General features: G+C 48.4%; 1 protein-coding gene across 4 annotated transcripts in view; it reads left to right on the top strand.

Moving 5' to 3' along the window:
• RAD21L1 (RAD21 cohesin complex component like 1) overlaps positions 1 to 16,349 on the top strand; it is a 1,746,850-nt gene that overhangs the window by 512,574 nt on the left and 1,217,927 nt on the right. For all 4 annotated transcript variants that reach the window (XM_069650928.1, XM_069650927.1, XM_069650929.1 and 1 more), the window contains exon 4: positions 6,239 to 6,338. In XM_069650928.1, the coding sequence (XP_069507029.1) occupies positions 6,239 to 6,338 (100 nt within the window). The remainder of the gene's footprint in view (positions 1 to 6,238; positions 6,339 to 16,349) is intronic.

The following is a 16,349-nucleotide window of genomic DNA, read 5'->3' as shown; positions in this document are numbered from 1 at the left end:
TCTATCGACGTCTTTAACGCCCCTATGGCTTCCAGTATACTGCTTTCCACTTGCCTGATCTCTCTCTGCGTGGCATATGACTCCGGCATGTCTTTCTCCCCGGCCCCTGGCTGCTGGTCGTCGTTCTTCCGGGTGAATGTCTCCATGACTGTTTGTCTCCCTCTGCCGCTTTTAGACTTGTCTGGCATATTAATGCCCACTGCTCTTGGCCTGTAGTTGGGCCCTGTTCAGTTTGGCTCCGTTTGCGCTGCAATGGGTCCCTTTTCAGTTCCCCCACTCGCTTCCACTCTTCCTGTGTGTGTTACCTTGTTATTAAGCGATATCTCTCTGAGGCTTTACCCTTTCTGTCCGTTTGCCGTGTCTTTCTTCGGTGTTCTCTTCCCTCTCTCTTTAGGTGTTTAGAGCTGGGTCTCGGCTTCCCTGACCCGCCCTGCGGTATGTTTCTTGTTCCTGGGCCCGGTTCCTGTGTCTCGTCGCTGCCTCTCCTCTCCGGATCTGCTAGTCACCTCTGCGGCAGGGAAGGGCTCTTCTTCGGTCCGATTTGTGGGCTGCTTCCTGACCGTGGGTCTCGAAGCCTTCCTCCTTCCTCGTTCGATGTCGCGCCGTTTCCGTGGTGCTGTCTCGGGCTTTCTTCCCCGTTGCTGCCGTCGGTGCCTCCTCCCGCTGCCGGTCGGGTGATGTTCCGATCCTGCTTAAGCTGGGTGTTGATCTGCTGTCTCCCTCGGTTCCGCTCCGGACTGGCAGGTGAGGACTCCTCTTCAGCAATCCAATTTGTCGTTGTTGCTCTCTTCTGCGTCGGTCGGGGGAAGCTCTTCTATGGTCCGGCCCTCGCTCTCCGTTCCTTCTCGTTGTGGGGTCCCTCGTTGCTCCGCTGTCGCTCACCTCCGTTTCAACGTGAGGGAATCTGCCTCGGTTCGGTCTGTGGGCCGCTTTCAATCCGTTCTGCCTTGTTTTCCGGTTCTCCGATTGTTCAGCTGGGCCTCCGCCGCTTCTGCGTCAAGGGGGGGCTCTCTCGGTCCGGTCCTCGGGTCGGCTCCCGGTCTCCGCCGCCTCGTCTCTCGGGGTCCCACGTCGCTCTGTTGGCTCTCCGCCGCTAACTCTCACCTTCGCTCTTCCGGGGCTCAGTCTGTGGGTCGCCCCTCGCCTCCGCTGCCTCACCGCTCAGGTTCTTCCGTTGTACCGCCGGGATCCTGCTGCCGCTGCTCGTCCCGCTTCGGCTGGGAAAAGCTGTTCTCCAGTTCCGGTCCGCGGGCCGCTCCCCGTTCTCGAGCCGTGCCGTCTTCACCTTCTCCGGGTCGGTGGTACGCGGCTATCCCTGCAGTCGGCGTCTCGGGTTTCTGCCACTCCGGTGGTGTTTCGGTCTTGCCTGCGCTGGACGTCGATCAGCTGTCTCGCCCGGTTCTGCTCCTGCTCTTCGGCCTTCTTCGTGCTTTGGGACGCGGGTCCTTTTTTCAGCGCTGCGCGTCCGCCATTTTGTCGGTGGTGCCGCGCGCTTCTTTCCCTTCTCGTTTTCACTCTTCTGGTCTCCGTTTTTCCTCGGGTCTTCTCCCGTGTGTGCCTTGGGTCTTCCGACGCCTTTTCCTCGCGTTTGTTTGTCTTTTTATTTACTGATATACGCCTTTCTCAGGATCTCTGGTCGGATCTGGCGGGAGCTCCTCGGAGTCTGCTCACTCTCGCATGGCCGCCAAGCCACGCCCCCAACCGCATCATCCTTATGTCCCAGCCACAAGTTAATGTCCCCCATAATGAGGAATCTTGAATTAGGTTTATGCAATTGTAGAAGAAAACTAGTCAGGCCAGCGAGAAAGTCCTCTGACATATTAGGGGGCCTATATATAAGTACGACATTAATGGTCGCTTCAGCGTTCAAACCAATCTTAACACAGAGGGATTCCACCCCATCTATGATGAACCCTTTGGATTCCCGGATCTTAAGTGACAGTCTATAGATTAGAGCCACTCCCCCCCCCTCCATCCCATCACATCTGTACATTCCATAGCCAGAGGGGATAGCTAGATGTAATGCGGGAGCCGCTGCATCATTTGCCCATGTTTCAGTAATAGCACACACGTCAATAAGGTTTGCTTCAATATATGCGGCTACCTCGAGAGCGTGTTTCACGAGGGATCTTGTGTTAAGCATAAGAATATTAATTTTGGTAATGGGGGTAACCTCAGTTCTGCCCTCAACAGCCACAGGTTCTCTGGACTTCAGGTATTATTTTCAAAGGAGTAGATGCGGCCAACGTACTCGCATCAAATACTTCTGCCCTCTCAACCACGTGCAGGCCATCACCAACCTCACACCCACCACTTCACTCACTAACGGTGTCGGGAGCTTGTCCGTCATGAGCGGTACCAACTTATCAAGCTGTCCGGCAGCCCCACGTCGCAATACCGGAGAAACACAACATGACAGTTCATTAAAGGGCATAATACCTTCTAGTGGAGCCTTGTAGGACACAAGGCTCAGTATGGGTGTAGGTGCACTGAGGATTCCTCTCGCAGCAGTGATTGCCTCAAGCACCTCCGCAATACCCATCTGAAGAGGGATCTGCTTCAGTCCTTCTGGCCCCTCAGAGACCGGCGGGCTCTTTTGTGCCGGCGCGTTCGTGCCGGGTTTCAGAAGAAGAGCGTGCTCTGAAGTACAAGATTTCTGGGTAATGTAGTTGAGAGACCGCAGCTCACTTTCGTGCAGAGTCTATACTCTGTTTTTAAATCGCACGAGATGCGAAAGAAACAGTATGATTTGTCTAACGAGGCAGCACTACAAAGCAATATCAACTGAATCCAAAAGCTAAAATCAATGAATTGCAAACAAACTAAAATCAATTACAATAGATGTTGAAATAGGACACTAAAACACACTGTCCAGCAGCAACAGTATCTATTAATCAATGGCAGGAAAGCAGAGCGAACCTTTAGATACGGTACAGACCGGCGGGCTCTTTCGCGCCGGCACGTTCACGTCGGGTTTCAGAAGAAGAGCGCGCACTTAACTACAAGATTTCCTGTCTTCCTCTTCTTCGTCCCAGTGGCTTTAGAAAGGAACAGAGGGGAGGAATTATGGGAATGGTAGTTTTCACTAATGTGTTTAGATAAATCCAGTAAAATATTGTCTGAAAAAGAGGGGTAGTCCTGTTGTAGGGCACGGGGTGACATATGTAAATTCCTTTTCCTGGTTCCCCTATGCCTCTTTCGTGTTCGTATCTGTTGGAATTGGGGAGGGGGTAATGGTATGGGTTCTGAAATGGTGTATGGCAACAAAGGGAATGTCGGTTAGGGAGGTGTTACAGAAAGGTGGTTCCCATGTCTCGCCTTGAGACTCTTTCTCCCTCTCTGGTTCCGGACCCAACAGAGATGACCCTTTCCGGTCATCCCAAAAGAGTATACCAAGGGGTTTGATGGAGAAATACCCTTGTTTTTCTTACAATATTAATTACCGAATTGAACGGAAAACTTGAAATCAAGCATAACGAAGGCACACCGAATATCGAATTGAATGGAAACTAGAAGATAAGCAAATTGAACATCTGTTGTATGCCGGACTCGATGAAACCTTGTAATTCAGCTTATTGAACACGAAATTGAGTAAAACATTAGCGCAACTGGAAAGAGTGCCATAGAAAGGTGCGATATGAGCAAGACCACCATAAAGTGAACTTTAAGAGAAAATACAGTGCGGCAAGGCCAAAGACTGGCAAGAGGTGTGTGACACGTAATGGCAGAGCCAAGAGGCTAAGCAGGAGAAGCCAAAGGAGTGTAAATACTGCTCATAAGCCAAGAGAATGTGACTCTACACAGGGACAAGTCTGGAGGAACCTGTGTGGGCTTAGGAGCTTAGGGATCCTGGTTGCGTGACCTTCGATGGGTGGACTGTGTCGTCTGATAACTGTGCCTAGACCAGTGAGCCCAGAACTGCGAGAACTAAAGACATTGTGTAATCAAGGAGAGGGCACTGCAAGCGAAGTGAGGCAATCCAGAAAGAATGTCAGGCTGAGCTTGAGTTGTGTGGAATTTTTTGAAAGACTGAAACAATTTCAAGGGGCTGAGCAAACGTCTTGTGGAAGGGCACCCTGAGACTTAAGGAACTTCCAACTATTGTCTTGAGAATGAAGCCTGAAGCCCCTTTTCTTTTGAACTGTGTTGCTTGGAACTTGGGGACTCGAACCCCGAGGATTGTGTGGAACTGTGTTGAACAAGAGAAAGGTAATTCTGAAACTTTTGTGGAACTTTCCTGAACTTGGGGAAGGAGAGCTGAAGAGGAGGCTGGGAGCTGGAAGAAGCTCAGAACTTTGTGTTGATCACTGTTTCTTTGATTATTGACATCCCTACACACTGATTAGCTTTAGTTGTGAGGGCAAGCATAGGTTTTGGACACAGGCAGACTTTTAGGTTGAACTCATTGATTCAGACCTTAGTTTCGTTCAGCTAGGGAAATCTCACCTTAGCATAGGGCAAGTTAGGCCTTCTACCATCCTAACATTTAAGTTAATAAATATTTACTATTTGAACTTTAAGTCTGCTGTCTGTGTATTGCTTCATGAAGCTTCCACTGTAAGTAGTGAAGAGGAATAACTGTGTTATTCTAAGAAGTAAAGTAAATCTTGTAGAAAGTCCTGGTGAAAGCAACCATCAGGCAGTCCATCATTTTGGGAAGAGATACCTGGCAGGGGAGTACACGTGGGGATCTGCAAGACCCAGAAGGAGAAGAAAACATTGTGAACACTGTAGGAAGTCCTGGTACAAGGAAGCATCAGGCAGTCAGTACTTTTGGGACAAGATACCTGACAGGAGAGTATACCAGGGAATCTGCAAGACCCAGAAGGGGGAATTCCTGGCAGGGGAGTATACCAGGAGTTTCAAAATTGTATTAAGGAGGAAAAGACACTTTTTGCCATCCTGAAGGAAAGCTCATTAAGAAAGAGACATTTCATCTATTTCTAAAGGCTCATTGACTCAGCAAGACACTTGCTATCCTACCTCCAATCATCCAGGGCAAGGGAATCAGACCCTGGATGCAGAGACTATTTGTTGGATTTACATATTTGATTTTTGTACACTTTTGTTTGTATTCAATCAAAACGGAAACACTGAACACACATCTTTAATTGTTCATTTGTAGTGTGAGGGTCTGATACCTTTTGGACACGAGCGCCTAGTATAATTTTGATGACGTGACACAGACTGATCTTTAGTTTTAGTCTCCTAGATAGGGAAACTCTCTTTTGGATAGGAACAGAAAGGCCTTCATCCAACTCCTTTTATTTCAATAACGATGTCTGATGTTTAAAACGTTGCAACTTTTTGTCTGCTTCATTGCTGGCCCCTCACATTTGTCTCCTTCAAGTTTAGTTTGTTGATGCTGTTCCGGACTACCCTACTTCATCATTTCCTGCTTCAGAGTGTGCTCCCTCTACTGTCCAAGCTTTGTTTCCTTGTTCTGTCCAACCTACTATCCTTCTTGTGGCCACCCTACAGCCGCCCTATCTTGGAGACCCCCCTATCCTCTGTACCTTTTGGCATTTTGTCCTTCAAATACACATTTTTAAAAGAAGCGGGACCTAACATCCTTTTCAGCCTCTTGATTAGTCGAATTCTGACAGACTTGTCCTATTGATTCCAAGGTTTTATTTCCGGTTTGGTTTTTCATCTGCAGCTTGCAATTCCTGCCAAGCTGCTTCTATCTGAAAGCTGTTCAACTTTCCATGAGGCAGGGTAGTAAGGCCTATAATCATTTAGATGAGTTCTGCTGCTGACAGCAACCTGTTGGGTATAACTGCCACTTGGATGGAGAAATATGACTCACTTGATGAGACATATTTTGTGCTCAGCCCTCCTTTATGCTGTTAAAGTGCTACGCATCTGTTTCTAGTAGTGTTCAATGATAATGGACATCTAATTTGTTTTACAGAAGTGGTTGAATGTTACTACAGGGAATAACTAGAACCGACGCAATAAATTATGTATCTAAATTATTGTAAATTTTCATGACCTCCAGATTGAGGGCTTTTACAGCTACCTATAGGTTTTGTTTTACAATTTATGGTACTATCCCAAAGGGATTTATCTGAAAATGTAGAATACTTTAATTTCTAGTGACCCCATTTGGCGAGTCTTGCAATTAACAACACGTAGAGAACCTGGTTATTGTACAGTTTCAGACTTACTTACGAACAGAGAACTTGCCAAATAGAACATTTCACTGCCTTAATTTTCTTCATAATTTGTATTTTAGGCATTGTTGATCTTCCTGGAGATCATCTGGAGGCTAGCTACAATGCCATAACTCTACCTGAAGAATTTCACGAATTTGAAATCAAGCTTCCTGATATAAAGTAAGGTTTGGTTTAAATTATATTATTGAGTGTTTTTTGCCTGGATCTGTGGTAGCAATTATTCGTTTTAACCTAGTTTAAAATTGTATGGTATTGTAAATAAAAAAAAACCACCCATGGGGACTATTGAATACAATTTGCATCGCTTTACATAGTTTATAAATGTGTGTTTTTGTATGCTACATAAAATGATGTTTTGCTGGCAAAGCACACTGCCCACTTTTATATTTTTAGAATAATCCACTGCTACAATGAGTCATGATTCAAGGGAGAGTCTTAGATAGTCTTTATCCAACTTGATTTCCCAGAAGTAATGGGACTATAAAGATCCTGGTGGATGCAATGTTCAAACAAAGATGACAACTCATTAAAACTCATTTTTTTAAAAATATTTGTTTTTATTATGCTCATGAATTGCACAGCGAGTACATTACCTTTCGAAAGGATTGTGTCCTCCCACATATTCCTCATCTTGGATATTCTTACCTTCAGCTTTGCTGCTTTGGAAATGTTTTCTCTCTCCACCAGAGAGCGCTCCACTCGAGGCTGCGGCGTGAAAGTCCCTCGGCGGCATCCATCGAGTGCCGACGTCATCCGCTGTAGAAATGCCTCAAGCGCACCTGTTGGCTTCAGTTCCGTTTTTTTGCTAGCTTCGCTTCGGATCGATATAAACGGCGCTTCAGTTCGTACGATAATGTCGTCTTCATCTAACCCTTCCACACCGAAGACTGGATTTAAGAAATGCCAGAAATGTGGGAGAAAGATGTCGCTAACTGATCCCCATCGGAATTGCCTCTGGTGCCTCGGTTCCGACCACCGTATAGATGACTGCGGTTCTTGTCAGTCCATCAAAAAATTGTCGAGGGTGTCATCCAGGGAGTCTTCCCAGACACCTCATAGAAAAAACCTACCGGTGCATAAATCGAAGGTAGAACTCGACAAAATGGCGTCAGACTCTCATAAGTCATCAGTCTTCATCTAAAACGCCCTCGAAGCCTCTATCGAAGGCGGTCGAGCACAAGGTGACGATGGCCCAACCTAAAAAGGTTACGTCGAGTGCACAGTCGACGGTATCGAAGGCTCCTTCGACAGTGTCAATGGTCTCGACAACTCCTTCGACGGGAACAACGATTCCTTCGAAGGCATCAAAAGTTACCTCGACAATTTCGAAGATAGTGGCTACAAAATCAACGCCATCAACGCTTTTGTCGACGTCTACGGCCATTCCAATGGCGAAATTGACACCAATGTTAAAACCTATACCCCCTGAAAAGGCGTTTCACCCAGAAAGCAGACATGATTTCTTTAGGACCATGTCATCTATATATGAAGGAGTGTCCTCAGCAGAAGAAGAAGAGGTTTCATCTGCTGGTGTTAAATTTGGTACAAGACAAGTCCCTGAGGAGTTAGTGGACCCTCAATCTAAGATACAAGACCAATATGAGTGCTTGCAGTCAGAAAGTGGTCTGGATACTTCTCCAGAATATGAATTTGAAAAACCTGAGCCAGCAGAACATGCTTATGCAGGTTATAGGAAATTGATGAACAGGGTAACTAAATTCATGGGATGGGGTATAAATTCACCTGTCTTATCAGGATGATGACATGACCGACATCCTTTCAGGAGGACCTCAGCAAGACCCTGTACTTCCCTTTCATGTAGCCATACAAAGGAGGGTTAATACTGCATGGGAAAATCCTGAAACTATTCCAGCAGTAAATAAGAAATATGTGTCAAAATATAGACCCTGTACTTCAGACCCAGAATATTTAAGTAAGCACCCATCTCCAGAACGTCTGGTAGTTCAAGCGGCTACTTCTACTAGAAATGCTGCATACCCTACAATTCCCCCTGATAGGGATGATAAAAAGGTTGATGCATGGTCCAGAAAGATGTTTACGTCAGGGAGCATGGCTTTAAAATCCACAAATGTTACTTGCACCCTTGCAATATTTACATATACCCTGTGGGACTGCATGTCATCGGCAGCTGAACACATCCTGGAAGGTGAGGAACGTGATGGGTTCCTATCCATAGTAAGGGATAGAAAGGAGGCTTCGGGGGAATGCCTTCAATCAGGTTTGGACACAGCTGACAGTATCAGTAGGTCCATGGCGTCTAGCACTGCTTTGTAGATTTGCGTGGCTAAGAAAGTCAGGTTTTGCACCGGATGTGCAATCCAGGCTTCTTAATATGCCATTTGACGGCTTGAGGTTGTTTGGCAGCAAGGCAGATGAAAGTTTGGAGAAGCTGCAGACCTCCAAAGCGGCGGCAAAATCATTCAGTGGCGCTATACGACAACCTCAACAACGCCCCTACACAGGCTCATCTTCCTGGAGGGGACGTCCCTTTCGATTTTATTCCTCATTTGGAAAAGGAAGGGGACATGCCAGTCAGAGAGGTCAAAGAAAATGTCCTTGGGGCGAGGAAAAGCTGCTAGATCTGCCCCAGCAGCGGCATCTGTCCCTTCAGTCGCTGCTGCAGCTGCCGCAAAACCACTCCCCCACAAGACCCCAGTGGAAGGCAGGCTCTCAACAGCATCTGAAAGAATGGCAGGGCATTACTTCAGATGCTTGGGCACTGGAAACAGTATTCTAAGGTTACTGCCTTCCCTTTCAAAAGAAACCTCAGAATCACCCACCGGGATACAACTGTCAAACATCCAGATCCGCTCCTGTTGCAGGACGTTTTAACCCTGCTACAGAAAGGTGCAATGGAACATGTACCTGTAGCGGAGAGGAACAAGGGTTGGTATTCCCCATATTTCCTCATACCAAAACAGGACGGAGGACTCGGACCCATCTTGGACTTGAGAAACTTGAACAAGTTCCTCAGGAAGGACAAGTTCAAAGTGGTCACACTTTCTCAGATCCTTCAGGCTCTCCAACTCCAGGATTGGTTGGTATCATTGGACTTTCAGGATGCTTACTTTCGTGTGCCAATCCATCTCAAGCACAGGAAGTAACTGAGGTTCGCGATTGGCAATTCTCACTATCAGTTTTGAGTTCTGCCATTTGGGTTGACCTCCGCCCGAGAGTTTTCACCAAGTTGATGGCGGTGGTGGCAGCGAGTCTCAGGAGAGGGGGCATTCATGTCTACCCCTATCTGGACGATTGGATGATCAGGGCACATTCTCCAGAACAAGCCCAGGAGCATCTGTCCAAGGCTTGCCACTTCCTTCACAAACTAGGTTTTTTTCTGAATTTAAAAAAGGCAAACATGATACCATCATAGAAACTCCAATTTATCGGAGCAGTCCTGGATACTTGCTTGTCAAAGCCTCTCCTCCCGAAGAGAGAGCTCACCACATTCTGCAGATGGTAATAAAATTCAAGAATGCCCAGCATCTACCGCCCTTCGATTTTCTCAGGTTGCTCGGTCTCTTGGCATCCTGCATTTTTCTGGTGCCAGAAGCCAGATTGAGGATGAGATCCCTTCAATGGGCCCTCAGAAGTCAATGGTCCTGATTTTCGCGGGAAATTTCAGATTTATTGCAAGTTCCAACCAGAGTATCATAGGATCTCTAATGGTGAGCTTGCAGGGAACATTTCCTCAGGGGAGAATCTTTTTGGCAACCATGGCTGTAGATAACAGTAATATCGGACGCCTCACTCAAAGGGTGGGGAGCTCATATCAACGAGTTGACAATCAGCGGTCGTTGTTCTCCATCGGAGTCCAAACTACACATCAACCTTTTGGAGCTGAGGGCAATCAAACTAGCGCTGAAGGCCTTCTTGCCCTCTGTATGGGGAAAGAATGTCCTGATAATGATGGACAACACAGTGGCCATGTATTACCTCCACAAGAGAGGAGGAGTAGGGTCACTGCCACTGTCCAGAGAAGCAATGCAGCTCTGGTTCTGGGCAATACAAGAAGGGATCTCTGTCGTCAGTTCACCTTGCCGGAGAGCAAAACACAGCGGCGGATGCTCTGAACAAGCAGAGCACAGTCTCCCACGAGAGGAACAGCTGCATAGATTAGATCCTAGAAGAGCTCTTAGCTTCTATATCTCCAGATTGGCTAAACTACGCCAGTGTGACCAGCTTTTTGTGGGATACACTGGCCGTAAATTGGGACTAGCTGTAACTAAGCAAACATTATCTAGATGGATAATTTTGGCTATAACTGAATGTTATAGATTGGCTGGGAAAGATCCTCCAGATGAGCTGAGGGCTCATTCAACCAGGGGCATGGCAACTTCAACAGCACTTCAAAGGGGTGTCCCTGTGCAAGATATTTGCGCAGCAGCCACATGGTCATCCATGCACACTTTTATAAAACATTATGCTCTAGATTTGACTTCTTCTCAAGGAGGTCTATACGCTAAATCAGTACTTCATTTTGTACATGACTAAAATTTCTGTACTCCCACCTTCAATACAAAACTGCTTTGGGAGTCTATCTAAAATGAGGAATAAGTGGGGGGACACAATCCATTCGAAGAACAAGTTACTTACCAACTGTAACATTCTTTCGATTGGATGTTCCTCCCACGTATTCCTCATCGTCCCTCCCAGCCTACCCCACAGTATAGTTTACGTGATTTAATTCTTTTAAGGCTTTGGTCAAAAGATGCACGCCATTAACTACAATCCGTTGGTTATAATATACGACAAAACAGAACTGAGGCCAATGGGCACGCTCGAGGCATTTATACAGTGGATGATGTCGGCACTCGACGGATGACGCCGAGGGTCATCGACGCCGCAGCCTCGAGTGGAGCGCCCTCTGGTGGAGAGAGAAAAAAATTCCGAAGCAGCAAAGATGAAGGTAAGAATATCTAAGATGAGGAATACGTGGGAGGTATATCCAATCGAAAGAACGTTAAAGTTGGTAAGTAACTTGTTCTTTTCTTTGCATCATAGGGCAAATACATGACCAAGATTTTTTCAATTTTAACTTCCAATTTCAAGACCCAGCCCCCCCCCCCTCCAACATTCCAACCACCCGCAGCCCCTCAAGTAAAGTTTGTTGGGTTGTTAAGAGAGACTGCAAGAGCTTCTGGTCTCACACCTGCGTTGGAGCGAAACCTGGTTACTTTCTGCCCAAACACCTGTTAATTCTGTTGCTCCACCATAAGCTGGTCAAGTCAGGCCGCCTGTTAGGGTCTTTGATGTCTGGGAATCGTATGGGCTCTCCCCTGAGGGCAGGGTTACTTTCTGTCGGACTTTAGTTACACTGGGACAAGGCTTCATGGGGCAGTGGAGTTGGATTCCCAAAACTCAAGGAAGGGGAGCCACTGAGCGTCAATGTGTGAGTGGGTCTCCAGGAGTGCTGCCGTTAGGCTTTCCATCTCGTAAATTTCCTTGGCTTTACGCAGCCAATGTATCTTAGTTGGCAGAGTGCTTCCCTTCCACTTTATAGTTAAACATACACACGCTGCAAGGAGCAGGTTTCTGGGTAAGTGGGGCAGTACCTGATATTGACCCTCCACTAGTTTCACACCAAACAGCACCAGGACAGGGGTGAGTTCTCTGTCTATACCCTCTATCTCATGGATCAAGCCCAGACTCTCCATCCAATAGGTGTGTATGTTGGGACAATCCCACCAGTGATGCCAGTATGTGCTAATCTGTGTGCATCCATGGCAGCAATGGGGGCTGACATCTGTATACACGTGAGTAACCTACAATTGTGCATCTTTTATTGGACCGCTAATGATGACCTCCAGACCGCTTTGAACGTTGCAGCCCATCCCTCATGATTGTTTTCCCATCGCAGTTCCCTTTCCCATTTCAACTGAGTGCAGAGGGTTGGCAGGTAACCTCTTTCTATAAGAGCCCGATACATTTTAGCGATCAGCCTTTTGGACCCTACTTGCGTATTCAGCATGTTCTCGAAAGCGGTGAGTGGTCGTTGCAGCTGCGCTTTCCATCATGAAGCTGTGAGGACTCCCTTTAATTGTAAGTATGGGAGGGGTCTAATCTTGAAGCCCTGTTGAGCCTCTTCTAATTCCTCCCTGGACAGAAAGATTCCCTCCCTCCACATCTGGCCCACTCTAACTAATCCCTGTTCGTACTGGGGCTGGCAGTAGTTCGGGTCTATAATGATATCCCTGATCGGGGGGAGGGGCGGTGGAATACAGCTAAGGGGGAGGGCCAAGTTGTGACTCTGCTCATGTCTGTTTTTTTTCTATATCATCCATAACACCCCTAACACTGGGTGGTCTCGCACTTTGCGTGGGATGGATTTTAAGGGGCCTACAGCCATTCTCCCAGGGTGACCGGAGCGAAATAGCCATTCTCCAAGTGGACCCACTGATTATTCTTGGACTCTTGAATATGATTCACAAGCACACGCAGCTGTGCTGCTCTGTAGTAGTCTTGGAGATCGGGTTATGCCTGGCCTCCCTTTTCCTTGGGGAGGATCAGAGTGCTATAAGCAATCCGGGGCCTCTTCCGTTCCCATAAGAACACCAGCAGGGTGCTCTTGGCTTCGGCAAGAAAGGTACCTGGGAGAGCAATAGGAAGTGACTGAAACAGGAAGAGAAGCCTCAGCAGCACGTTCATTTTTATGGCAGTGAACCTCCGTGCCCATGAAAGCGTTAATTTCGCCCAACTCCCTACTTCCCCCCTTTATAGCTGTCCAGAGGGGCTTACAGTTCGCCTGGTAAAAATCATTCTGCCGCTTCGTTATTGAGAACCCTAGATAGCGGATACTATCGCTGGCAACCTTTTGTCCCCACTTCGCTGGGCTTGACCCCGGGTGTGTGAATTCGTCCTTCAGTGGCAATGCTACAGTCTTATTTTGGTTTATGCGGAACCCCAAATGCCCCCCATATTCTTCGATCCTGGCCGTAAGCGCTGGGATGGACTGCAACGTGTGAGTTAGATACCAATGCATTGTCTGCAAAGGGGGCCAATTTATATTATTTGCTGAACTTTTTGAAACCTTCTATCGAGTCATCGTTACGGATGATCTGGCCGAGAGGCTCCATTACCAGGGCAAAGACCAGTGGCGAGAGGGTACACCCCTGCCTGGTCCCTCTTGTCAGGGCAAAGGAGGGAGATGCCATGCCGTTAACCACAAATCTTGCCCATGTGATATTGTAGAATGCCTGGGCCCCCCGCATCCATCCCGACCCCCAAATTGGCTATATCCAAGACCTGTAGCATTAACCGCCACTCTACCCAGTCGAACGTCTTTTCACCGTCGACCGAGATCTTTGTGGGCTCCCCGTCAAATCACTCGACTGATTCTATTAAATCTAAAGTCTTACGAACATTGTCCGTGCCCTGTCTCCCCTTCACATACCCCACCTGATCACTATGCACTAAGGATGGGAGGACCGTACTTAACCTGTTAGCTAAGATGCTAGCATATACCTTGGCATCCACATTTAATAATGAAATCGGCCTGTACGAGCCGCATTCAAGTCTGTCTCTCCCCTCCTTGGGTATCACTATGATTCTAGCCTCAATGAAGGAGGGCGGGGACTGACCAGTGGTCATGTCATTAAACAGAAAGGTGTCAGGGTGCCTCTTAACCTTTTGTAATAGACCGGGGTGAAACCATCCTGCCCTGGAGCCGATCCCGCTTTTAGGTTGGAGAAGGCAAAGTGTACCTCCTCTGTTGTGATGGGAGAGTTCAATTCATCACATCCAGCTCGATGTGCTCTCTCGAATTCTAATTCAAGAGACAAGGGGGATGGGAAGAGTGACCCGACCAGGGCTATTACCCTTCTTTCCAGGCTAGCTGGCCTTTTATTGGGTGCTTCCTTGAGGCCGTGGATTCTTATGTTTGCTCTCCTCTCCCTGTTTTCCAGGTCGTCCACTTTTGCTGCCAGGTCAGAGTTTCTTTGTTCCAGATCTTGAAAACAGCTTTCTGCTTTCAATTCAATAAGGTCCGTGAACTGCTGATAGTTTTTGAGGGCTTCCACTTTATCCTCGATCTTGTGTACCCTCTCCTGAAGGGCGTTAACCGTCGTATTCATGCTGTTTCTAAGGGAGCGGATCGCTTCCAGCAAAAGACGCACATCAGCTTTCGTGGATGTCTTTTGGTCTCCCCCAGGAATGAGTGGGGCCTTCAGGGGTAGGAGGGCTGGCATGATTGGTTGCTCCCGGCGGAACTCTTGTAGCTTCTGGACTGTGGATTGATTTAATCGGCTCTGCATATGCGCCTGTCTTCGTCTTTTCTTCCCCACAGGGGTCGGGAGTGGGGGGGCTGCTACCAGCTGGGCACGTGTGAGAGGAGTGCTTCTCTTGTTTCTTGTTTGGATCACTTAGAGTGGCGCTAGTGGGTTCATGGGATCCGAGTGGGGGACGCTGTGTTCTACTTTTTCCTTTTTTATTTCCTTTCCTCTATGGGGCGTGCCCTCCCACGTCATGGCCTTATTTGTCGAGCCTGTTATGCACCTTAGCACACTTCTTTTCCTGTGCTTCCGGTTTTGACAATGTTTGTCCTACTTGGTCCTCCCTACTATGACCTTTGCTACACCCCTGGCGGCTCGCTGTTTTGCTGGGTGCTGTTTCCGGGAGTGCGTTTAGGGAAGAGACCCCTTGCCCACCGTTCACACTTGCAGCACAAGGATTTCCTGCCCCTCAGTAGAGTGACCGATTTATGGCACTTATGTTCTTGCACGTTGAGTCACCTTCTTGGGAGGGGGGACGCACCGTAACAGGAAGAAGCTGGAATGTCTCCTGGAGGGTTTTTTCTATGGTGTTGCTCCCTTTAGCTTATTTGCCTTGAAAAGTCTGCACCCTACTGGGGTGAAGGTAGCAAGTCTCCCTCCCCCCCCTTCCTTCCGTGTGCGGCTCAGCATCACTAATGTCTTGCGCCCTCTGTGTTTGTAGCTGCTTTGTGGAGCGGGCCGCTGCACTGCTTGAATCACCCGCTATCTCCTGTTGGCTGAGGTGTAGTGAACCGTGCTTCGGGGGGGGCGGGCTTCTGGCCGATACGGGCGTTTCTCGGCTACTTCTCCCCTCCCCTTTCCTCTCACCTTATCGGTTGCTGCAGCAGGGGGGAGGTTGTCTCTGATGGGAGCCGTCAATGTGGGCCTCAGCATTGCTGTGAGGCGCAGACTCGAGGTGAGCCGCTTCGCAGAGCTGCTGTGACCGGCTCTGCGGTCACTCCTCGTTTGCATTTTCACCAGGGCTGCACTCCGGGCCCTGTTCGCCTCCCGCTGCACTGCTCTGGTGGGCGCCGTGGCTCCTCCCTCACGGGCTGGTGGCTGGTGAAAGCTGAAGGGGCCGTTGCTTTCTGGGTGCCCCCTGCAATTTTCGCACTGCTCTCAGCAATCACAAAGTCTGAACGCCTTCCCTTTTGCACGCCTCTTCTTCGGGGGTGCTATGGATCTGGTCTGCAGCTGCCTCGCTGTGTCCACCCAATTTTGCTAATGGGACACCACTCCTATTGCTCGGCCTCTGGCAGGCCCTCTCGACTTGCCGTTCGTTCACTGTGTTACTTTCATTGGATTCTCTCGGGACTGGGTCTGGTGATTGCTGGATGCTTTACCGACCAGGATGCACACTCAGTATTGCTTGCTGGGCAAGCTGGTGTTTCTCCGCCAATAACTCCAGGTCCACATGGAGGCTAGCGTTCAGGCAGCCATTTCTCCTGTGCCCCCCGTAAGCAGTATGCCTGGTTCACTAACCTGCCAAGCCTCTCAAAGTTCCTTTCTCTCGGGTCCCAGACCCTTGTCTCGTATTGGTTTTCTCTTTTGTTTATATTCAGCAGACCCAGGTTCCACCCATGACGGGTGCTGCCTGTTATAAAACATTTGCTCTTCTTTTCATACAGGTTCCCAGACCCGACTTCCACTGTGCAGGGCCTCCTGTGCTTTCCTCGACAGTGCCTCAGTGTTCCAACCCTCTCCCGTTGGCTCACCGGATTTTGTTCTTTACTTCTGGTCTCCCTGACTCCGTTTGGGTTTTTCCTTGGTTCTCGTGGCTTTGTGTCGGCTGAGCAGACCTTCCCAGCAGGTACACAGTGTGCCCTCAGCGTCCCAGCTCCCTGGACTGTTGAGAAGTTTACTCTGCTTCTTCCCGTCTCGGCACAGCCTTTCTGGAGCT

This window comes from Ambystoma mexicanum, chromosome 3p (genome assembly GCF_040938575.1).
Source record: "Ambystoma mexicanum isolate Mex_15411 chromosome 3p, UKY_AmexF1_1, whole genome shotgun sequence".
NCBI lineage: Eukaryota > Metazoa > Chordata > Amphibia > Caudata > Ambystomatidae > Ambystoma > Ambystoma mexicanum.
This window is presented reverse-complemented; position numbering and strand designations above follow the sequence as displayed.